General features: G+C 37.3%; 2 protein-coding genes across 2 annotated transcripts in view; one reads left to right on the forward strand and one right to left on the reverse strand.

Annotated features, from left to right (window-relative positions):
- Nucleotides 1-25645, forward strand: part of LOC107218672 (semaphorin-2A) — a 282104-nt gene that overhangs the window by 76456 nt on the left and 180003 nt on the right. The gene's annotated exons all lie outside the window — the stretch shown is intronic.
- On the reverse strand, nucleotides 15650-16502 carry LOC124294491. Its single transcript, XM_046739751.1, has 2 exons — nucleotides 15880-16502; nucleotides 15650-15760 (listed from the first exon to the last, which is right to left on the reverse strand). Exons 1-2 carry the CDS (start codon nucleotides 16213-16215, stop codon nucleotides 15734-15736), a joined length of 363 nt encoding a protein of 120 aa, XP_046595707.1. The 5' UTR covers nucleotides 16216-16502; the 3' UTR covers nucleotides 15650-15733.

Genomic DNA, 25645 nt, shown 5'->3' on the forward strand with positions numbered 1-25645 from the left:
AAAGAAGCAGGCTTAGCATTTTCGAATTCAAAATTTAAGAAAGTCGGAAACCCGGAACTGCTATTGCAAACTCTAAATATCTTCAAAAGCAATGCGTTTCATCATACAAAACGATCAATTGCACATATACGCTCATAATTATTTTGCAAGACCTGGAATTGTAAGATAGGCACTTAAACACTGTCACGTTAAATCTATTTTCGTGAACATCGAATCAAAGCAAATCCCAACAATGCCAGGGATTAAAAGAAGATCAATAAAATTATAGTTTACGATTCAGAACTACTAATTCCCGATTGAAAACGTGTAGGGCACTCTGGTAACCCTGATAGAAATTGATTTTGGAATTCAATTAACCGATCCGCCAAAATCGGTCAGTGTAACTGACTTTCAGTGAATTCGAACGAGCCGCATGTCAGCCAACTTTACGGCACGTCACAACCGGCAATTAAGAGCGCTCGAGTGCACGTCAGTGGAAATGCAGGGTTAAGTAACGCTTTATGAAGAGCATGCGGCATGTCGAGTTTCGGATTCACGGCATGCCCACTCCGCCCGCGTACCTGTCAGGTAACGAGGCGTAGATCATGTCCCTGAAATCAAATGTCCGTCGAAATCAGAGCCACTCACGTACCCGCAGTTCGCTGCACGCTTGTTATCATCCTTGAAATAGAACAAAGGCATCGATTTCACGTAGAACTCCAACCCACCTAGCCTGATGAAAGGAGCGGTAAAACGGAATAGCGTATTATGCAACAAGTGCGTAAAATGCGATTTAGCAAACGTGTTTTTAATAATTTTTTTTTTTTTTTTTTTTTTTTTTAGCGACACTTTTTGACACACCCAGTATGCGTAACGCAATTCGAATTCAAGCACGATGATTGGTGCGCAAAATTCGACCTTACGCACCGTATGGAAAAGTGCCATTTTACGCACTAATAACAGTGCGTGAAATCGAATTTTACCCACACTATGTGAAAAAAAAGTCAATTCATTACTCGACATTTTTATTCTTCAGAGATTTTCGCACGCCGGAACAACTTATTAGGCTTCTGTTCCGCCCAACAATTTTACCAACTTTGAAACACTCCGTCACGTCCCATGGGCGCTGTCACGTTTCAGAGATTGAACAAACTCTTCTTGTTAGATCTTATTCCCAGTGTTCCTTTTACGGTGTGTAGTCCCTCTGATTTTACCGGTTATACCAATGCAGTTGTAACGGAAATAAAAGTTTCACTGCACGTTTCGACCGTTTTTTGAAATTATCGCGACTCTATCGCGAAAAAATGCGCCGAGTGTAAAAATTGTCGAAAAAGAAATCGCAGGATTAGTTCTCAGAAAAAAAATTCTCAACTCCCTGCTTACTCAACTACGAATCCATTTGCTTTCCGCGTAACTCTCGAGGGTATTTTTTTTTTTTTTTTTGTTTTTCTTTTTTACGATACTTCAGTACAGAAGGAAGTACGAACTGGAAATGGAGTCAGAAGACTAAGGATAAGGGGGAGTAGTTTCACATTTTATCTATACGATGTCAAAGGGGAGTCTTACTTTTGGACCTCCGGCCCACACCCGTGCCATTTCCGAAACTCCGGTGAAAGTACGTAAGAAAGTGTTTTAAAACCACGACACAGGGACGAGCGTCGAATCCCTTGGCGCGTATTATTCGCAAATTCGCGGTTCTCCATCTGTCGCGTACACATCTAGGTATATATGTGTAAAATGTACATACATACGCACTCTGCTACTAAATTCCGCTACGCCAGATGCTCTGATCTTGCTCTTTGCCGCGTGTCCTTTGCGAAGGAGAGTAGAAGAGAAATAATAAGAAAAAAAAAATAAAAAACGTTACTGATAAATATACATTCGTGTATATTTTTACCCAGGTATACAGCTCGGAAGACTGTGAGTACAGTATAGGCATGGGCATGCAGTACGCACTTACTCCTGCTTTCAAAAATACGAGAAAAGACCCCTCGTGCTTTCATCGTCAGGCAGGAACTCTTTGGGGAATCGTCAATTTTTACTACCCTTGAAAACTCGTCTCCGTTTTCAGTGTTGGAGTTCTGGGCAAAGAAAGAAGACGAAAAAAAAAAAACACAAACAAAGGAAAGAAAATTAATCTGATTTCTAAATAAGGCAAAGTGGTGCGAAAAATTGTATTCGCCATGGCAATAGCGGGTTGACGCTAATTGTCGATAGTAAAGCCTCATTGAACTACTAATTCTTTCTAAAAACTTTTCAATTCAGTGAAATCATGTGAATTTTACAAATATTTCACGCAGCGATGATTTCTCATTAACGTATAATTTGAAAAAATTCACTCTGACTTTGAGAAATATTGCATAAAATTTGTGAAACAGTATGTTCAAAAGTGCCCTGATGAAGAAAAAAAAGCCTCGACTTGGACGTAAATTTGCACCCTCAACTTTTTTCTTATGGCAATTTAGCATTATCTATAAGTTGCGAGTGCGACTTTACACCCAAATTGAGGTTGTTTGTTTTTTTTTTCTTTTTTTTTTCTGCATGTATAAAGTCTCACACTCCATTTCCGAAGTTTGTTTTTCATCAATACAATATCCGACTCTTCTTTATATTCGCACACAAGTGAATACCTTGTACAACGCGTATAATGTGAATTTCGAGAAACGTTGATGATGATCTTGTCGAATGACAATGGAGCAGTAAGGTAGAAATCCACTTGATGCAGCGTCTTAGCTGGGTACCGTATCCTCTTAAGGGTTGATATAATAATCGCCATAGAATTCTGCTGAAGTTTAATTATCATCCTTGGTACTTAGGAGAGTTTTGCAGCTTCAGTACCATATATATATACATTATACGTATATATAAAACGAACATAATCCGAGTTGCTCTCATTATTACCACCGGAATTATTATCATCAGTCGTATTTTGTCGACGGGGTGATTTGACGAGGGGTTGCGGAATTCTCTTTTCATAGAATAATGTATATGTGGTACACAATACCTGTACGTACTTCCACTTCCACTTCCACTTCCACTTCCACTTCCACTCCGAATCCTCAGCCCCTAATTTCCCGTGTAACGCAATGATCCTTGAATCACGGCTGCGATTCGGTCCGAAATTCCGCCGTAACTCCTCGATCAATCGGATCCTCGACTTCGACTTTCGACCCCGGTATTATTACTATCTCAGACCCCTCGGCCCCCTCTCGACTGTGTTTGTTAAACGCGCCCCGTTCCTCGGTCCTTAAGTCGAGCATGATTAGTTGGTTGTTTTAGTTTCAAGTGTACTCTCAATAATTATTCATCAATTCCTTTGTACCCTGGCTCTGAACCCTTCTGTGCCCTTCGTGGGCCCTAACGAAGGGCCGGAGCAACGCGGCCCCCTCGATGGCCTTATTTACTTTGATATTTATCGCGGTATACGCTGGTCGGGGGTTTGCGCAAGCTTGCGAAGTCATTGAAACCGCAAAAGGAGGGTGGATATGATGCTTCTTCAAGAGGCTGGTTCATGATGTATGCTTTTTTTACCCCTGTTAGCCCGCTTCTTGGCGGGCCACACAAAGAAAGCGATACATTTTTTAAAAAAGTTTAAAACAAAAAACAAAATTTCTGAACTCGGTTACATTTATGCTTTGTATTTTGAGTTTTCTTGCATTGTTCTGATTGAAATTCATTCCTTGAGCGATGTGTGACGGTGAAAAACACCTCAAATCAATTCTATGTATTTTTAAACATTACAGATCGACGGTTCCGTTCATTTTGGTCAAACGTGAACTGAAGTTTTTTTCCAAAAACGCATCGTCAAAAATAATACCTTTATAGACGGGGCTGATACTGAATCTACCTCGACCCACAATTATCTTTGAGTAGATATAATATTCTAAAATACTGTGGTTAAAAGCATTTTTGTTTTCCATCTCAGTTTCTTTTGCATCCAAATTCTGCATTAGTGGGTTCTGAACAGGAATCGGCTAGAACGCTAACGGATTCAACTCGGTCAACGAACCAGACGAATCGTCACTTTGATAGAAAATTGAAGCTTTTTAACGCTTTTTATCTCACACTCAAGGTTACGTTACAAAAATATCTCACCGGTCACCTCTAATTTAAAATATCCAAACCTTATTACGGGCTCTTAATTTTATCATAGAAAAGCGTGTATCGTGCAAAAACATTTGTTAATCAAAAGTGGTGATTGCAATAGCTGTTCAATATTTGCTTACATAATTTCTTCTTCATACACGTGAGAACTTATCGGAAGTGTTTTTGTTATCTTCTCTTTTTCTTTTCTTTTATACACCTAATAATGACAGCCACGTATCAATCACACGGTTTGAGGCTGGGTAGGAAAGATGGTCGAGAGAAAAAGAGACAGAGAGAGAAAGAGGGAGAGAGAGGGATGGCTGAACACGGTAGGTAGTGACAAGCAGCCGAGGTGGTTAAACGTCCACCTCGTGTTTGCCGGTCCGTCGTAAAGGCTGAAAGGGTTCCTCTGTAGATTAGAGAGCCGGTGGTATGTAGAAGCATCTCTCGTCTACGGGTAGAACCCGCTAGCAGGCGGAAGAAAAAGATTGGCTCTCCGTCTCTATTACAGGCTCGAAGGGAGACACGCCTATCCCCCCACGAATTTCATCCCGAGCCATTTTCCTACCCCCTGCAGATACATGCAGAGAGTGACACGTTGGCTTTGTCTTTATTTGCTTCAACTTCCGTAATGCCCGTTCCTTGCTTTTTCATACAGAATGCGAAACTTCTTCTTTCGCCGCGTGAAATACTTGTTGACGGAGATAAAAATACGCTATTCGAGGGAAATTACCGCAAAAAAAAAAAAAAAAAAAAAATTCGATTTTTCTAGTGACGTAGACGGATTTCAAGTCAGAGTTTCAAGGCGGTGGAAGAAGAAGAAAAAAAAACATAGGCTGTGAAAAACAGTTTTTACGCGATACTTTTCATCACCTGTCTGATAAACTTTTGCAATGATCTCGAAAATGGTCGAGTGAAAAATCTGTAACTAATAGGACTTGGCAGCCGAATGAGAAGGTTTTGAAAGAAAAATTAGAAAAAAAAAGTTCGGCAATTTTTTAAAAAATAAACGTGTAAACTGGGAAAAACATAATCGCTTATTGAGAAAAAGTAACAAGGAGGAAAAAGTATACGTTTGTAGGTTAAACATTGAGAATTGGTTAATTTCTGGTAGAACAGGAAGTTGGAATAATATAGACCTTGAGTTCTGCATTATTTGGGCAATGATGAAGTAGTTTTTATTTTCGCGAATATACTACGATTCAATTCTAATGATTTACGATGCTGTTACGCTGAGTTCTTGCATCCTGGCCAATCTATCACCTATGAATCTATCGTCTTATGGAAAATTCGGTCTGTTATTAGTTCAGGGAACGTATCACAGACACTCCCGAAAGGGGTGCCTAGACACAATATACGCGAGTTGTCAATTAAAAATAACCAAACACAGCATTGTGCTCGGATGAAGGGGGCAGCTGGGTCCCCCAAAACTCTTGGAGTTCCCTTTCTGCTATTGGCATATAGGAAACCAGAGAGGGTTCGGGCGCTATTTAACCCCTCTGCATCAGGCCGCTTTGACAAAGGGATCGGTGAGTGGAGTTGGTGGCACGGTGTGCAGTTGTGTACCTACCGTTGACTTTGCTCTAAGGAAATCTAGTCCTTGGAAGGCAAATTTATCTTTGTTGCCCTCCAGAGTCCAAAGGGTCTCTCGACATTAGCAACGCAAATTTTCCATTACAAAGACCCGGCATATTCTCGTTCCTGGGACTACTTCATTATCGTAGAGTTATTTTCCTGTCTTTCGGAATGATGAATTACCAACCATCAAGTATCGTCAACACCTAGGGTGTACGCCGAATGATCTTCCTTAATTTTCTATATTGCAATTTTTTTTTTTTTTTTTCTTCAATTGTGAAAATGCCTTGATGATTTTAATTCAAAAATCGCAAACTGGTTATTTTGACATGTGCTTTCGTATACACTTTGAACAAACGTGAAGAATTAGTGTTTACGATTTATAATTCAAGACTCTCAATTCACTGTCAAGCCATAGATGCTGAACAATATTTTATTTGAACATCACATTTAGTATACAAGTCAAGCTGGTGCAGATTTATGGCAACTTTGTGTGATGACAGTTGATGAATTGAAAGAAACCTCTGAGTTCCTTATTTACTTTTGTCAAAATTCACGGATTCTTCAAGAAATTTTAAAACAGTTTGATTATGTTAAATAAATTATGAACAAGTGCTTTTTACGTGTATATCATTTCCAAAAAGAAGCGCATGACTTTGATATACTTCGATTAAAGACAGGTCGAATGTTACGACCAGAAAATACTGGAAGACAATTCCGTTCGTTCTACATTTAGACGCTCTATCTTGATTACTTAACTGGGTTTGAATCATATACGTGGAAATATGACTAATTATGAAATGAAGTGTGTGGATAAAATCTACTCTCTAAATGTAAATCAGTTATAAGTATACCAGTGGAGAAAATCAGTCTATCTATATACATTTTAAATCAGTGAAATGTCAGTGAAAAGTCGCTGAAAGGTCAGGCTATGTGCACAGGTTTTTACAGTGGTATACTTATAACTGGGAATCATTGAATTTCCACTAATTCAAATTTAGAAAGTATCTATTTACGGAAAGATAAAACTTATTCCATTGCCATTGTCCAAGTCGAGAAGAAACAAAAGTGATGCTTTTACGGTACAGAGGAAAAAAAAAAGGTGCCTACATCGACGTTCCGGCGGGGCGGAAGTCAGCCCGCAGATCTTCGATCCAAGGCTGGAGTCTGGCCTGAAAATCAGAGGCAGAAAAATAAGCGAGGAGATCGCAGTTGGAGCTCCAATCCGCAAATTGAATTACGAGCTATTAACGGAAAGCTGGTACGAGTTTAATAAGGTTAGCCAAAGAGAGATGGCCGGTTGTTTTATTCGAGTGATATTGCAGATTGGTACCTACCTCCAAACTGCGGTGTAGTATATCTCTGAGGCATGGCGAGGAACACCTCGAAAGCACAGCCGAGTCCTCACCTGCACTTTGGAGTAATGCGTCCGTCGGCTAAGGGCGTCGGCCTCGTTAATTATACGGCGTCCGGCGAATCCTGCGAGTCCTTCCGACCCCCGATCCTGGTGGCTCTGACGCATTTCGGGTCGCCCAGGAAGATCCTAATTTGCGCCTCAACCCTCGCTCAGATATTTCTAATTTTCTCGAAAATTCCGTTGTATCTAATTGTTCTTCATTTCATGGACCGACGCTACGCCGCGTGGTTCGTCCTTCCTCCCTCTTTCTGCCTCCGACTAAGCGCTTGGCGGTGGCGAAGGCTAACCACCCCCCTCCGCTCCAGGGAAACTTGGGAAATTCCACCAAGTCACAATTAAACAGTAATTACACGCTGTGCATATTTATAGGCACCTACCATTGGCTGCGAATGAAATAACGTGATGTCGATGAAAGGAATTGCCTAATTTTTATTACAGGTACTATAGCAAAATTGCATTATCCGATTGGCTTCATGATTTTTTTCAAACAGCTGGGCATCATTTTAGCAACAATTATTACTCGTAATGGAAATTGACAGAGATTTGATCGGAGTGAGCTCGTTGGCAAGACATTAACATTTTTCCTGACACTTGATTTTCGTAATAGTTTTCAAATATGTTTATTGAAAAGTGTTTTTCGAGACGATTTTTTTTACTCTCTCACTCAAGTGTAGATTTTTATTGAATTACGAAGGTTATCACGAAATTTTCTTTGATTTTCCACAAGCAGAACGTCAATGAATCAGCATCATCGATTTGAATCATTGGTACTTTGTCACTATAAAATTGGAAAGATGAACACATTTTCAGAAACACTTTTCCATTTAAAATACGAACCTGTTTCTCTCACGTATTGCGCACAATCTTGTTTAGCTCTTATAACACAAACACTGAATGAACAATCTTCGTCGAAGTGGTCATAGAACCTAATATGGATGTATAAAGTCACTCCAAAAATTATCAAAAACAATGCAACTTTTCCAGATCTCATTCTCATCGCTACATGAAACAAGCAATGATAAAAAAAGCAAATGAGCTTCTTACCTTTTGACCCGTGACGACCTTTAAAATCAAGTTTTCTTACACTTCTGCTGTACCTTAAATGGGGATTAAATGTCAGTGTGATAGGCCACAAACAAGCACCGAGTTCTTTTCTACGAGTCACGTTTTACCGCTGGATTCGTTAATCGCAACCGTTCCATGCGCTTGTTGAACAAAATTGTCATCACGATGAGTTTGTCGGGAGTGTTTTTAATTCTTCGAACAGGGAAGGAGTGTGACTCAAGGATCGCGTTGGCGGCGTGGCAGCGAAGTCGTTACGTATTACCTTCCCCGAGATGGTGAGCGACGGTTGGCTCTTGAATAGTAAGCACGACTCAAGATTACACGTCAGATTGCTGAGACAGGTATATTGGGTAGTCGGGCAAACTTGGGCCAGACCAGACGAGACGAAACACTCAACATAGTGGAGAACTAGACTCCGAGGCTGAAACCTTTTGGATAAAACCGTGGGACACTCAGTCATCTGTCTCAAACGTGAAACGCAAAGCGGCGGGGTGCTAATCAAACCTCCGGCAAACGATGCGAAGGAGTGAGAGGATGAAAAGGGACGTCGGGAGTCGCAAGGCCAGATTCGCTTTGATCAACACTTAAAAGCTCGGCAAACTTCGGTTGAAGCCAGAAAATAGTGTAAAATGGAAATCGTCCAACAACGTTCGTATGCGTTGAGGTACGCAAAGTCCAACGCTAGGTGAAAAATTGTCAGCTTGTAGTTTCAGAAGTTCTAAAACTAGTATGTGCAAATTACAATTTTATATCACGAACCATGCGATCTCTAGTCATTTTAGCTGAATGCGACGCGATGATAGCTTCGACAGTGAAATAAAAAACAAAGTCATTCGCGATGATCTGTTGAAGTCTAACTTGACACTAAATTTGATTTTGACATAACAATTCCGACATCGTAGTTTTGGTTAAAAGTGAGGCAACGCATTGGCTCACTTCACATGCCATAAATCGTGTTGGGTTTTGGAAGAAGCTGCCCATCTTCTGTTCTCACATCTGGTGAATTCCACGTCAGATTTGTACAGTGGAGACTGAATCTAGGCTACTCAACGGGACAGCTGAGGTTTCCGGGACAGATTTGGAATACACTAATTGCAAGGGTGGCCTCCCTTTCTTTGACTTTGGATAATAACTCACTGTAGCTCTACGGTGAGTAATTGTGCCAGCATATACTTCAGTGCAATAGCTGTACGTGAAGCGAGGTCCGATCATCGTAGAAGTATAGGTGTACCGTACCTTGTGCCGGGCATAGCTGACGTAGGATAGGGAAACTCTGAGCCAAGTTGGGCAGCGCTGACGTTAGTCCTAATCGTCTAGTTTCTAGTACTAAAACTTCGTTAGCCACTGTTAAAGCCTGTGTGTGCATGCATGTGCATTGCACTCATACATCTGGCCGCATAGCCGATACCAACGGAATATACCGGAGCTTGGAAACTTTGGCAATGCTCTTACCATTGGCTACATTCACTCTATACGGATACTGGGTGATAGACAGTTAAAATTTCTGTAAAATTTGAGTGTACGCTTTTGGTTGTGGGATGTTACAATATGGCCATGATTGCCACCACATTATCCTTGGCTGTTCAACCATCCGTTGTAACGGTTTTTTTTTTTGGCGGTTCAACCGATACGTTTTGATTTTATGTTATATTAGAAATCTAGATATATTCAATAAACAAAATACATTAAATCAGGAGGAAACAATGTAGAACACAGATTTATTGAGTTTTGGTATAATCTTTTAAAAGAACAGGCAATGGTAGAAAATCTCATTCACTCTTTCATTCACACGTTAAAATTACTCAATGCGATTACCGACGTTTTGTATATAATTATTCTTGTAAAATTTTTTTTTTTGTACCATATTAACGAAAGACTGGCTCTCTTTTCCTTTATGCTTCAAATTTAAAAAGGATTCTAGTGAAAGAATGAATCTACTGACAAAGGACTCTAAATTATGGTAAGATTACAATAAAGTTAACAGACGAAGATATAAAATACTGACTTAAGAAGGCTATTACAGATTTGTGGCACAATCCACCTACAAATCAGTAATGAAAAGATGACTTAGCTCGGAATATCTCTGATGAAGTGAGGTGGCCTAACGGCTCCGTAGATGATCATGCATGTTGAAGTTCTTTGATATTCCTTTTATAGAATCGGTCTTCACCGATTATACTGCGTGGTCGTTCGTCGATCAGATATTTGGATTTGTTCTTCAGGCTCACAGGCTCCGAAAGATGGGGATTGCGTTGGGTTACACTTCTTGTATGAATCGTCGTGTCAATTTTCTTTTTTTTTTTGTTCCCCCTTTTTTTTTTTTGACTTGTTTTGTTTTCCCAAATGTTAACGAAATTATGAGAATGTGAATATGACAGGACTAGACTTTATATCGACCGTTCGCTTCGACCCCGGCTCGCAGAGAGAGAGAGTTACACTTATTTCACCGGATAGGTGATCTTGACCGACGTGACACCTAGAGTTAAGCGTTTGCCCTTTATTTTGAAACGTTGTATGTGCTTAAGGCGCGTACATACGAATTACTTTATATTCTATGTGACTCGCATGTAATATCGTTACATCACCCCCCCCATTTTCGAGATTGTTGTGAGAACGAAAATATCGAAAATTACTCGTTATCCTATATTTGCAGTAAAATCTAAAAACCTCTCTTTAAATTACTTCTTACTTATCAATCATTCAATCCATTCATCCTTCATCATTCATCATTAAAATTATCATTTTAAAATCTAATCACATTTTCTTTTAGCAAACATTTTGTTTAACTGGACTTACATCTAAAAAATTCTATAATCTATGCATGTTGGACTTATTAGAACATTTGAAGGATTCATGACGAGTTTTTCGTGAATTTTCATTACAAAAAATTATCTGTTCTTTAGCACTTGGATTTGTGGGCTGATAATATTTGCGTAAACTCACACGATTGAAAGTTCCCAAGTTTTTGTTTTTATTTTTTGTATCTATTAAATTATATGCATTTTCATTAACTTTTTTGTTTATTTTGTACGGACCTTTAAACAAATGGAAGAATTTGTGTGTTAATTTATCGATAGCGGAGGATGGATATGGTACACGTAGTAAAACTAGATCTCCTTCATTTAAAATTACAGTTGAAATTGATTTTTGATTCCGGCTTCTATATTCAAAATTTTTCTTCAAGTTTTCTTTGGCTAACAATATTTTAATATCGTGACTATTTTCAATTCTGTCTGGAAATTTTACAATTTTTGTTAATTCATCATGCGCTGTTTTATTAAAATGAAGTTCGTATGGAATAAAACCGGTGCTATGGTGTGTTGTTAAATTTAATAATTTTTCGATTTCTTTGACATATTTTGCCCATCTAGTATGCTTATCATTGCAGAAGGTACGGAAAAATCTCCCCAGTTCTCTCATCACTCGTTCAGTAGGATTGGATTGTGGGTGTCTAATTGATGAATAGCAAACTTCTACTCCTTGTTTTTCTAATTCGACTTTCCATCTAGCAGCTGTGAATTGAGTTCCATTGTCGGATAGCAATCTTTTTGGTTTTCCTACGTTTTTAAAGTACTCGTTGATTATTTTATTTAATGCTATTGTTGTAGTAGCTCGTTTTATGGGGTATAACGTAACTAGTTTTGAAAATGCATCTATTGCAACTAACAAATATTGGACTCCCCCAATAGATCTCGGCAGAGGGCCATAGAAGTCAATTGTAGTCAATTCGTTCGGGTGATCAGCTGTTACCTGCTTGTACTTTCCTTGCATGCTGTAGGATAATGCCTTTGTTCTTTGACATGTGTCACATGCTTGAATACGTTTTTTGATACCTTCTCTCATTTTTCGCCAGTAATAATATCTGTTAATATATTGGTATGTTTTATATACACCCATATGACCTATTTTTTCATGTACAGAAATTACGAGTAAATCTACTATACTTTGTGGGATTACTACTCGCCAATTTTGATCGAATTTACTTTTATAAAACAACAAGTCTTCATGTACTTTGTAACAACCATCAGATGAATCTGTATTGCATTTATTTATGATATTTTTCAATTCCTCATCTTTTATTTGCAATTGTTTTAAATTTTTCAGGTTTCTTATCAACGTTGGATTCATTTTAATAGTTTGAGATGCGATTTTGTTTAGTTCGAGTTCTACATTATCTACTAGCAGTTGGTTTATTTTTGCTATTAGTAACTTGTTACGTTCGTTTGTACTTTGTTTCCCGTTGATATTTCGGCTGAAAAAATCTGCCACCACATTATCTTTTCCTTTGCAATGCTTGACTGTGAATGTGTACTGTTGTAAGATTACAACCCATCGTGATAATCGTGGACTTAAAAACGGTGCTGTATTTATAAAAGTTAATGCTTTATGATCTGTTATTATTTCAAATGGACTTCCAATTAACCAAATTCTAAATTTATCTAATGCATACATTATTGCCAGTAATTCCTTTTCCGTAGTTGTGTAATTTAATTCTGCTTTCGACAAACATTTACTTATAAGTGAAATAATTTTATGGTTATCTTCCTCATCAATTTGGTACAAAATCGCACTTATTCCAAGATCGCTTGCGTCTGTTTGTACTCTACATATGACGCCAGGTAAATAGTGATTAAGGGTTACACAGTTTATAAAACTTTCCTTTATCTCTTTAAATGCTTTCGTATGTTTCTCTGTCCATCTAAACGGTGTATTGTCTGTTAATAAATCTCTCAAGGGCGTGACATAGTTCGAATATTTTATGCTAAACTGCCGGTAAAAGTTACACGCTCCTAAAAATCGTTGTAAAATCAATTTACTTGTTGGTACTGGAAATTCTCTAATCACCTTGATTTTGTCTGGGTTGGGACTAACTCCCTCAGGTGTTATAACGTATCCGAGAAATGCGATTGACTTCTTACAAAAAAGTGACTTATTTAGACGAAGTGTAAAATTGTGTTTCATTAAACGATCAAATATTAGGCTTAGGTGTTTCATATGAGAATCAAAATCAGTTGAGGTTATTAAAAGATCATCTATATAACAAGTCAGAAAGGAGGTAAATTCATTACCTAATGCCATATTTAGGGCACGTATGAATCCACTTCCTGCCGTCTTGAGACCAAATGGAATTCTGCAAAAGTGGTATAAAGTGCCACCGTGTAAAAAAGCTGTATATTGACGTGAATTTCTCTCTAGCGGGATTTGCCAATATCCATGTGTTAGATCAGTAGATGTCATGTATTTTACACCATGATATTTTCTTAATAATTCATTTATTGGTGGTGGACATTCGTTATCAGACTCAATTATGTCATTTATATATCTGGCATCTAAACATAACCTCACTCCATTCTCCCTCTTTTGTACTATTCGCAATGGATTGCAGTATTGACTATTTGATCTTTCTATAATTCCTGCTTGAAGCATTTTCTTTATCTCTGCATCTACTGCTTCTCTAAGTTTAAATGGTACCGGGTATGATTTTTTAACGATTGGCTTGTCTTTTAGTAATTTGATAGAGTGTTCATAAATGTTTGTACATCCGGCTTTCTCTGAAAATAGTTTTTCATATTTAATTAGCAATTTTTCCAGCTCAACTTTTTGCTCTTCACTTGTACCCATAAGATTATTCGCGATCGACCGGACAGATTCGAAAAAGTTTTGATCATTTGTTTGAGATCTTGTTACTTGAATTTGTTCTATTAAAATCGATTCGATATTTTCATCCAATTTATCTTTAAAAAAATTGTGATCTTCCGATTCTACTGTTTTCTGGCAAACTAAATTCTTTTTGTAAAAATTATGGTCTTGTGATTCTATTGTTTCTGCGTTATTTTGTTCATGTTCGTTTACATTTTGAAATACAGATTCATTACATTTTATATTATTTTTTACACACATCAAATTTAGATTTTCTAATTCATTATTTCTCGGATTATCTCTTTGATCTACCGATGCAATTTTATCAAATTCATTTATTGCTACACATATATTTTCCTTATCTACTAAAATATTTTTATCAATTTCATCATTTTCTACAAAGATATATTTTAAATTTATTTCTGTTTCTTCATCAATTTTATTCTCTTCTACACAATCAGATTCATTGTCAATTTGCATCACATTTTCATGTGTTTCTGACATTTTATCATCATTATCACATTCAGGATCTTTAGTTGTGATATTTTCAAAAACTGTTTTTATATCTTCATCATCATTTTTATTTTCTTCATTATTATTCTCTTTCTTTGAATTCTTTTTAAATATTTCTTTACCTATTTTTTCATGTTCTTTTTCTGAATCTTCAGTTCTTAAAATTTTGATATATATTTTCGCGTTTTGTGCAAATGAGCTCAACCTTTCCGCAGGTTCCCGGTCGTATGAGAAAAGTGGTGGAGCTATTACTTTACCTTTAATACTAATTGTTTTCTGACCGTAATCTAAAACTACTTTATTAATATCAAGCCAATCGTTACCAAAAATCACACTACTAGACAGATGCGGTATAATTAAAAAAGCTGTTGTGATTTTCTGCGATCCCATATGAACATCAACCAAAATTTGTCGCTTAACCGCTGTGGGCTTTTTCCCAATTGCTGGTAAAACTACTACATTTGTAACTGGTAGTTCATTTAAACTATGATTACCTTTGAGAGATTTATATACTTTTTCAGACATACATGTTACTTGGCTTCCTGAATCAAATAAAGCTACCATTCGATAATTTAACACATTTATTACTACATTTGGACCCTTCGATAAGTTTTGTTTTACTCTTTCAATTTTTTCTTCAGCATTACCAATTTCGTGCATTAAGTCCTCAACTAAATTTGCATAATCCCAACTCGATGTCGGACTTATACACATCGAGCTGTTTATTAGTTTAAATTTCTATTTGGACTGGTTTGTAAATTATTGGTGTTAGTTTGCATTTGAGTTTGTAATGACTGTATCTGATTATTGGTTCCTGAGACATAAGGTGGTGGATAATTGACGTTTGGTAAATTCATTTGGTTGCTTGTTGATGCTTGAACTTGCGGTTGATATTGCCATGGTGATAAGTTTGTACCAAATTGAGGATTTTGATAAAAGTTGTTTGCAGCATTTGGATAATTTTGTTGCCTACTTGTATTATTTATCTGTTGCTGTTGTTTATGTTGAATTTGCATGCTGTTTACATTATTCACTTGATTGTTGTTACTTTGATTTTGATATTTGTGTTTATTATTGTTTCTTTCTTCATAATTTACATCTAATTGCGATAAAGCTTGTTCTATTATTTTTGTATCCGCCATATTCACAGTTGCTAGAGTATCACGAATTTTATATGGTAATTGTTGGATAATGGTATAGTTTATTTCGAACTGGTCTAGTTTCGGTAATAGGTATTTTGCTTCCTTAAGCTGTTTAAAAAAATATGTTTGAAGTGAACCATCCTGTTGATTATACCGTCTTGAACTCCACTTTGTTTTGACTTTAACTTGGATTGGAATGGAATAAAATTTATTTTTAAAAGCTTCTTTAAAATCATTATACGTGTTGATAGTTTCTTTACTCGCTTCCCACCATATTTTTGCTCTACCTGATAATTTACTTTCGACTATCGACAATTTACACTCTTCCTTCACACATTTTAACCTGAAATAATTTTCCAAATTTTCCAAATATTCAATAGGATTTATAACTTCTTCATCTGTAAACTCGGGAGCTTTGGCATCAATGTGACTTCGTTGCAAACTTACTATTAACTCACTCACCGATATTTGATCGTTATTGGTAACTGGTTGTTGAACTGGATTCTGTATCTGTTGAAGAGCCTGTCTTTGTTGTTCGTTCTGGAGCTTCAACAATGCGACTTCGTTTGCCAGCTGTGCGTTAGTTGCTTGTTGTGCCTGTAGCTGTTCAATCGCATTTCGTAAACCCGCGAAACTCGCCATTTCCTCCTTCAAACGCTCCAGTTCTCCCTCCATCTCGCCTGTATTATTTCGTATTTGACTATTGCCTGCTTTTGATATGTCAGGTTCTGACCTCCTTGGTTTATTTGTGATCCTTGACCTAGTTTTAACAGGTGTTCTTTTAATCGTTGGTGCCATGTACTTTTGAAATTCTTATATTTCTATTTATCGCGTAATATATGTTTCTTACAATTACTACCTAAGGTCAATCATACAAACATTCAACGACGAAGTTTCAAATTTAATCCTATGTTTACTTTCTTTATGTCTAAACTTTATGTTCGGGCGCCATTTTGTAACGGTTTTTTTTTTTGGCGGTTCAACCGATACGTTTTGATTTTATGTTATATTAGAAATCTAGATATATTCAATAAACAAAATACATTAAATCAGGAGGAAACAATGTAGAACACAGATTTATTGAGTTTTGGTATAATCTTTTAAAAGAACAGGCAATGGTAGAAAATCTCATTCACTCTTTCATTCACACGTTAAAATTACTCAATGCGATTACCGACGTTTTGTATATAATTATTCTTGTAAAATTTTTTTTTTTGTACCATATTAACGAAAGACTGGCTCTCTTTTCCTTTATGCTTCAAATTTAAAAAGGATTCTAGTGAAAGAATGAATCTACTGACAAAGGACTCTAAATTATGGTAAGATTACAATAAAGTTAACAGACGAAGATATAAAATACTGACTTAAGAAGGCTATTACAGATTTGTGGCACAATCCACCTACAAATCAGTAATGAAAAGATGACTTAGCTCGGAATATCTCTGATGAAGTGAGGTGGCCTAACGGCTCCGTAGATGATCATGCATGTTGAAGTTCTTTGATATTCCTTTTATAGAATCGGTCTTCACCGATTATACTGCGTGGTCGTTCGTCGATCAGATATTTGGATTTGTTCTTCAGGCTCACAGGCTCCGAAAGATGGGGATTGCGTTGGGTTACACTTCTTGTATGAATCGTCGTGTCAATTTTCTTTTTTTTTTTGTTCCCCCTTTTTTTTTTTTGACTTGTTTTGTTTTCCCAAATGTTAACGAAATTATGAGAATGTGAATATGACAGGACTAGACTTTATATCGACCGTTCGCTTCGACCCCGGCTCGCAGAGAGAGAGAGTTACACTTATTTCACCGGATAGGTGATCTTGACCGACGTGACACCTAGAGTTAAGCGTTTGCCCTTTATTTTGAAACGTTGTATGTGCTTAAGGCGCGTACATACGAATTACTTTATATTCTATGTGACTCGCATGTAATATCGTTACACCGTAGACCATGTATTTGCAATATTGTGCTCCGAAACTGAAGATTTCAAATGATTCGATAAACTTTTCTACTGATTTAGTACAGAATTTCAAAATACATTCAAGCATTCAATCTCACATTTTTGAGAATTGTTGAAATATGTTATGGCATTTCAGTGATTTCTAGCGATTCTAGTTTTTTGAAAAATACTTCACGTTATGTCGCTGGTAGCCAAATTCCAATAGATTTCATGAGATTAATTGAAATGATTTCATGAAATGTCAAAACGTACTGTGTAACTTCAATCGGTATAATTTCGCATATTTCGGGTGATTTTAAAAGATTTCATTAGTTTTAAAGTGATCTTCAAAGTCTCAAGGCTCTTGGAGATGTCAAGTGACTTGAAAAAATTTTGATAAACAATACGCATCAGATTATAATTGTAGACTAAATATAAATCTTAGGTTCGAAATAAAATTTTCTGACGTTCGTCGATTTTCAAATTTTGTAACAATACCAATTACAAATTCGTGTACATCAATTGAAAGAACTGCTCAAATATTCCAATATCAAGTCAGGCTACTTGTGACAAAAATTAAGTTTCAGGTTACATAACGTTGCTTGGAATCAATCCCAGTGAATCCTCAAACCCCGCAAAAAAATTTGCGAGTAAAATACTTAGTTCCAAACATTAGTTACTGGTTTTTGCAATATTTTCCGAATTCTGAAGTCCCTTCAAAGACACAGTGTTTAAACCACGTGAAATACCCGCCTTTCCGCATTTAGTCATGGCCTCGGAATTGAAATCGTCAAAACAGGCGAATACATCAATCGAGGTTGTCAGCACCAGTCGTCGAACACTTGTGCCACTGAGTCCTTCATCGGCGGTTTGGGGGACTTCAGACAGGCATTGCTCGAGTCGAGGGCTAGTTCGAGGATCTCGTCGACGAGGAATGGGTTGATATCTGCACCGAATCAGAGTCCTGAAGTCTGGAACAGCGGGTCGGCAAACGCTCGATGAGTGTCATAGATGTCTCTGGCACGCTGGACTCTGATTGATCAATGGCTGCAATTATTTTCACTTCATTTTTATCATTATCACAATCAAAAGTACGTGTAATAATTTCTATTTCAAGTATTACTCTTCATTCGCAGGAGCGACGAATAGTATCTCTCCGGAAGTCTTCTTCACAGTCTATAGCGACTCCTTCGAGCATCAAAACTACGGATAGCTCTAATTTGTTTACTTTGGCTCAATCGTTTCTTAATGAATCAAGATCAGTCTTCATTTTCTCTATACACTTCATTCTATTTGTTAAGTGTCAAACGTTGTTCACAAAGACATTTACAGATAGCTGAAAGCCAACATTTCACCATCATTTTTTTTTAGTTTATATATTTCAATCTTCAGTTCTCGAATATGGATATTTTCAGCTACTGAAGCTGGAACCAAGCAGTGATATTGCAATTGATTTAGCAGTTTGAAGGGAACTTGCCCCAGAGTATCTACCGATGCAGGATTGACCTAGATTTATCCATCTATCATTCAACCCATTTACCCGCAGTGTATTTATGGCACGTTTCGAACACACGCCCGTCATAATTAGTCCCTAATAATTTATCCCAGTTTGTTTCAACAAGACACATCAAGTTATATGCAGATCCCAGATAACCTCGAGGAATAATCTCTTTTAATAGCATAGGTCGGTAATACTAATCATATCAACTTTTAATTGGGAATAAAGCTGGGCAAACGGAATTCATAGAAATGGGTTTTACTAGGTACTGTTTCAATGATTGATTCTATTGTCATCTATGTGAACGAATTTCATCTTTCTACTAGCGTATTACTCATTTATTTTAATTTTAATCTTACCTTAGACACTGCGTTAATATAAATCCATCCAATGCTATTCACGCCTTGGTTAGTTTCTACATATGCAATACTGTCAAATTTATTGTTACTCAGATACCCAACTTTATTAGAACAGTATATTTTTCATCCAGTAATAGAACATTCGTATTTCCGTTTTTGGAAAATACAAAGGATTTTATCAAATTATCGCAAGATTTTTAAGGTTTTCGTGCTTTTTACTTTTTCCGCACAGTTCACTTGCGAATCAGTATAACATGCGTGTTCGCATCGCGTTATCACCAAAGCGCAGGGTATGGCAATTAAAATTGAAAGAGTAGAAGAGTAGGACAAAATCGCAAGGTTAATCTCATTCGTAAAAACCCCACGGCATGAACCGCAAGCTCGTCAGCTAATTGCCATTCGAGTGTAGAATTGCTCGTTCCTCCTCGAGAATTACAACGGCGTTGACGATGAGATACACGTGTGTATTTAAATTTAAATACCCCGGTAGCGTCGTAACGAACCAACAGTTACATTGCCGTCATGGTGCGGTAGACCAGCCGAAATTTCGTATGCGCAACGATGCTGCCATGCTGAGAGATCACGTACCCTCCAACAGCGACAGCCGAAAACGTTCCTAGAACGGTCACGTGCGCTCTGATTTGGTTCACTCGTGTTTAAAACGTTTCCAAATGCCGTCACCACCCTTCCCCCCGTACACGAAAGCAATTTTTTCATCATCTTCATCTTCACTCGCACAATTTTGCATTTTATTCTTAGCCTGACAAACTTCGATTTTGCAGAAGAAAGAAATTAACCAGTTCACGATACCAATTATACCGGGAGTTTTCCGTGGGAACACGACACTCACCAACGGACCCATTGGTAACCAAAGTTATGCCTCAGGTCTGTATAACAGCAATTTACAGAAAGATATTCCTATTTACCTGACCGACGGAGTTCGCGTCAACTGCCGAGTCAAATTTTTTTAAAAAAGTCTACGGGGACTCGAAACGTAAGTTTGGTTGCCTATCTGCTGGTATTCAGTGGCAAGTTTCACGGAAAACTCTCGACAGTTTATTGGAAAATGTCCTCGTGACGTCAGAGCCTGATTGTCGGCGCCATTAACTTTAACAGAGTCAGTTCGTAATTCTTACAGTTTAAAATTACTCGTGTCACATAAATTATTTAAACATAATCAATAAAATATATCTGTTCTACTTTCCAGACGCGAAAAAACACGGTCAACGGTCAGCTGTCAGCCTGGTTGTATTAGTTTGATTTTTTCCCACCAGATGACGTATCGCAAAGTGACAATCCCGATAGCAATACATTAACCAAATCCAAATTCGCCAAGGCAGACGCAACGGCGCAGATAAATGATCATAAATTCACATGCCACATTTTCTGGGTGTATTCAAATAACGTGAAAACTCCGGTTCAATCTTTCCTCTACTAACCGTGCAAGGAGAGGAATAATTTGAAAAAATGGGGTCGTCACATAGCGTGAGATTGGGAGAAGAGTAGGCATGGATGTAGGCACACCTCGGGTATGGATACAACGAACCACAGGTAACATACACGCCAGGGAGGGGGGAAAATTCTCGCCTCTGAATAAAAAAGATCCAAAGTGAGCTCCCGCCTCGCTGCCTGGCAGAGAAGTTAACGCAGCGTGTCGAGCCCCCGAGGTTGTCATGCGTCTTCATTAGGCCGCCATGATTTCCTCCGCAGCGTTCCTAGGCACTCGATTTCTCTCCTCTCTCTGCGGGCCGGTCGTTAGGTGAGTTCCTAACCTTTCTCTCTCTCTCTCTTTCTCTACAACGGGGCCTTCACGGGTATCACTGAAACGGGCTTCGGCTCACATAATCAGCCTCCTCGCTAGACTGGCTCTGTTCCGATACCTAGACCTTCTCGTCTCGTTGCATCGCTCTTGGCGTTAGTGTGGCGGTAGACGCTTTGCACCAGATTACTATAGGCATCGTGGGAACGCGTTGTCAGTTACTGGTAGGCAAGCCATCAGCCCCCATTCCCCTTGTTTCAGGCCTCCCGTACGTATATATTCTGGTAAACAAAATTCCGAGTTCTCACCTACCGGTAGAAATTTATAGAAGAAAAAAAGCTCAGACGGAAGGGTAAATGGAAAGGGAAAAGGTTACACATGTTTTATATTGGAGAGATCGGCGTACGAGACAATTTAGAACTATTAGGATATCGTTATCCCGTTACCTACCTGCGATGTACATTTTTTCGTCCAATTGGTATTTGAAGATGTCGAAATAGGAAACACCGAAACAGTGGTTCGATCCGTTTTATAATAGATTTATAGACACCGTCAAATGAGGTCGGGAGATTAGAAGATAAAAAGTGCTTCTTGGTATGACTCAATCCAAATCTATAGCAGGGTAAAAAATTTCAATTCTCAAAATAGCGAATCCAATGACGATTTAAACATCAAAATGAAAACTACTTATTTGAATTTAAAACAATTATAGAATTCTTCAATAGCTTAATTCTTTGGAAGCCATACATATGTGTCAAATATATATCATCCAAAACGCAGATACTAGAATTCAATTTATTATTTCATTTTCACGATGCTTGATTTGACGTTGCGTGGGTCATACTATGTTGGCAATTGCTCCACTTCAATTTTTAAATTATTCTATTTCTTGGACGTTCCCTGACGTCCTGTGACCGAAAATCGGATAAGGATAGAATAATATTATTTCTAACGAGTGCTCAGTTTTTAAAAACCATGATAGTTATTTTTTTTGATCACAGGTTTGAAAAATTATTGATCTTGGAACGAACCTTGAAACAAGGTTCCCCAGTCGAATGATAAATTTCGATTTTTTTTATTCCCTCGTCTAGTTTCTTAACTGAACTCTTGTCAAGCTTCAGAAAATTTTTTCTAGAGTTCTTCCAGCTCAGTTTACTCTTCACGAAACCAGTGATAAATTTTCATTACCTTCGTTCATTCATGAGAACAAATTATTTTGGAACGTGTTCGAGACTACTCTGGGCTCATTAAGACGCTTACACTGTCCTCGTGACAATCTAGTACATGACGTTCGTTCAGACCGGTTGTGACGGTGATTAATCTTGACGACGAATTCCTGACGAACACGTCTGACGGCGTTTTAAATGTTGCTAAAATAGAAAGATTCAAGCGTTGTAACTATACATTAGGTTGTTGGACGAAAAAATAGATTGCAAATTCCCATCGTGGTACGCTATGAAAAGTTTGTTTGGGTTGAAGGAAAGACTCATTCCAAAGCTGAACGTTCTATGTTACTTTTGAAATGGCAATTATTCGATTTTTCACTTCTTCTAAAAATCCTTTAAATATCACTTGTTTCAGGGTTTAAGAATCAAATAATAACTTATAGCGTGAGAATTAGAACAAACCACCCGTTGATTTTCTTCTTCATTTGTTGCTCAGTATTTTGCAGTAAAACTGCAAAATAAAGGTGTATCGCGGAAGACGTGAAGGGCGAACGAAACGTACCGGCAGAATTCCGTTCGTACTAATCCAGTGAAATTAAGGCCTCTGTCGTTTAATCCTAGCACCCTTACACCTGGTTTCTTGCTGCTCTTACTCCCACCCTTAAAACTTATTTTAATATGATGTTGGCTCCGCACCAGGCGGGGTATAACATGCCCAAGGTGTTCCAACGGCGCCAACTACTTACACCTGTGGTTACACACACACGTAAAATTCTCGTCGTACGTGTTCGTTCAGACTTTCCAGACGCTCAAATTATTTCCCTGCGGAATACATTTTTTTCTTACCCCTTTTGTTTCGGTCACACCCAAGGGGTGAACCACAGCAACCCTTCGGTCGTATTTTAATTTTTCAATTTAAGCGTTTCTTCAGTTATTTATGAGGTGAAACTGACCTAACATTTGAATTATACCATATTATTATACTCTGTGTTTCGTTACCAGAATCAGCGTTTTGCAAATGCTGTGAAAATAACAATCTAAGAGTTGCGAAAAAAGGAATGAAATTATTCATCTCGATTTTTGGGATATAACGATGATTTCGGATGTTTTCATTTTAGCAAGGATTAGAAATTTTTATGCCTTAAAGCGTGTATATTGTAGTTGAAACGATATACTGATGTTGCAAGTGCGGAAAGTGGGTGATTTCTGGTGAGTATGAAGTTTGCAGCGGTGGTCGCAAACGAGAGTGCTGCGAAAATCAAACTTTTCGAGCAGGTATTAATGAATAAATTTCCTATCAATAAATATATCAGTAATTGTAGTATCACGTTTCTAGAAAGCGTTTTTTTTTTTTTTAAGTTATTATCCAAATAGAGTATTTAGGTTTTAAAATCAGATGTGTTACAAAAATTTTCGAATCCGTTATAAGTTTTCTTCAATGATAGGTGATGTAAAAAAATCTAACTAATATCTTTAAAAAACAATGGTAATAAAAATAATACTTTTACCTCTAAATTCACGAATGCTTTACACATTTTTTTATTAATTTTTTGCAAATATTATTGATAAAAAGCAAATCACACATTGAATAATCAAAGTCTTATAATACTATTGGCTCGTCTCGAAATTGCCTTACATTGTGCACGCGGAACATTAGCAGCAAAGTTCAATTTCTTTTGATGTGAAATGTGGTTCATACCTTGCTATAATTTATAAGGTACCTGCGGGTAATAAGGCTTAGCTAAGAGATATTTGATATAAAATGAAAAATATTCAATTTAATCAACCGGTTTTGATAATAATCATTATTTAAATACAGTTTCGTTCAACTGTGTCGTGATTTTCTTGTTATAACCTTTCGCGCACGAAATTTGTGAAAAAAAATCACATGGAATACAAAAAACGTTTGCATGAAATTCTAGTCTTGATATTCATCAAAGCTTCTTTGACGAAGCTTTCGCTCGATAAAATATTCTGCTTAGCTGTGGATTGTTTGTTCAACTGAAAGCTTATCAAGACATCAAATATTTGAAACACAGAGCATATGTGTTGAATTTTTCAATCTCCCAAGCACTTTCCTGCACTTGGCAGCGTGAAATTCATCACAGGTAGCAAATACTTTTCTAACGAAAAATTTTGTTCGTGTTGTAATTGAAAATTAATTATTTATTAAATTTCCTTTTCTGCAAATAAATATTGCATAATTTCGTTTTATTCACGTGACGAATGCGAAACGAAAACTCTCAAAACTGCACATAATTTCTTGGATGAAGTTTAATATCCAACAACTGTACGTAATGAAATTTGAACCCAACATTAATACAACATACTTCTCACTTTATGACGAAAATATTTTTTCATTTGAATTGAATTTCTGTTAGTCAAATCTTTTCTCAATATTCATCCTAATTGTGGTTTTTGCTCTTGTCAGAAAATTATTCCTGCAGAGGCTCGATGTTGAACTTAATATTGCGAAAAAACTTACTATGAACAATTTTTGACGCGTATTATGACAAAATAGAAAAAAAAGAAAAAAGAACAAAACCAATGTAGACACGTCAGGCAAACATTACAATTTCAAAATTTCGTCGACACTCATCTGAATGTTTCGTATTCATTTTTTTCTGGAATTTATTTTGCCCCGATTTCCGGATTCCAAAAGGGAGAATAAATATACAACGCGTTTCTTCGTGTACGTGTAAAACCCGAGAGAACGAGGGAAGAAAAGTACGAGCTTATAACGGCGTCGCGACGTCTTCGGCTGTATCCAGCCTAGCGCGAAAATTCGAATTCCCCAGGTGACAAGGAAAAAGGCGAGATAGCAAAGCTGTTAAAAAGCGGCGAACCGTGCATGCAATTCCCTGAGAATAAGGTGTGTCAATGTATAGGAACAGCAGTTGCGGTACGCCCGAGAATTTTTCCAATAAATATGTAACGTAGTTTTCGTTATACTCTACATTGAAAAATTCTCAATCATAACGATATTTATCGTGGCTTTATACGTTCAATTCGCGTTTACACGTTTTCATTCTTCGGGGTTTGTGACTTGTTCCAATTTTTTGTTTATCAATAGAAATCGTGAACGAAATCGCATACACGAAGTCGATTTTCAAACAATTGTAACTCGTGCAAACATCTCAGGTTTGACCCATTCGTCAGTGTTTTTCGAATACGATTTTCAATAATTGCTACAGATTACAAACAAATAAATATTTATAATTTTGACAGTAATTTCAAATATCTTATCCCGATTTAAGGCGCTTTGAAGTCGTTTATAATGGGTAAGAATTCATTCATAAAGAATATTTCCCACGTATATTATGAGGAATTATAACGGTAAGTTACAAAAAGGAATCGCGATTGCATGGAAAGAAGAAAAAAAATGTATTTTCAAAGTCGATATTGACACTTAAATGCGTGTCACGCGTTACTTTGGTATCGATTCAAAAATGTTTGCCGCTTCGAATCTCATTCATCCCAAGCTGCGTTCAACCGTGGATAAATCGGT

The sequence above is a fragment of the Neodiprion lecontei genome, chromosome 5, assembly GCF_021901455.1.
Source record: "Neodiprion lecontei isolate iyNeoLeco1 chromosome 5, iyNeoLeco1.1, whole genome shotgun sequence".
Taxonomy (NCBI): domain Eukaryota; kingdom Metazoa; phylum Arthropoda; class Insecta; order Hymenoptera; family Diprionidae; genus Neodiprion; species Neodiprion lecontei.

What these genes read in the sequence shown, in the direction of transcription:
- LOC124294491 (XM_046739751.1), bottom strand. Translation starts at nt 16,215, where the DNA reads ATGGCACCAACGATTAAAAGAACACCTGTTAAAACTAGGTCAAGGATC. An exon ending in CCAATAACGATCAAATATCG is followed by an intron (nt 15,761 to 15,879) that starts GTGAGTGAGTTA and finishes AAATTATTTCAG; the next exon opens with GTTAAAATGTGTGAAGGAAG.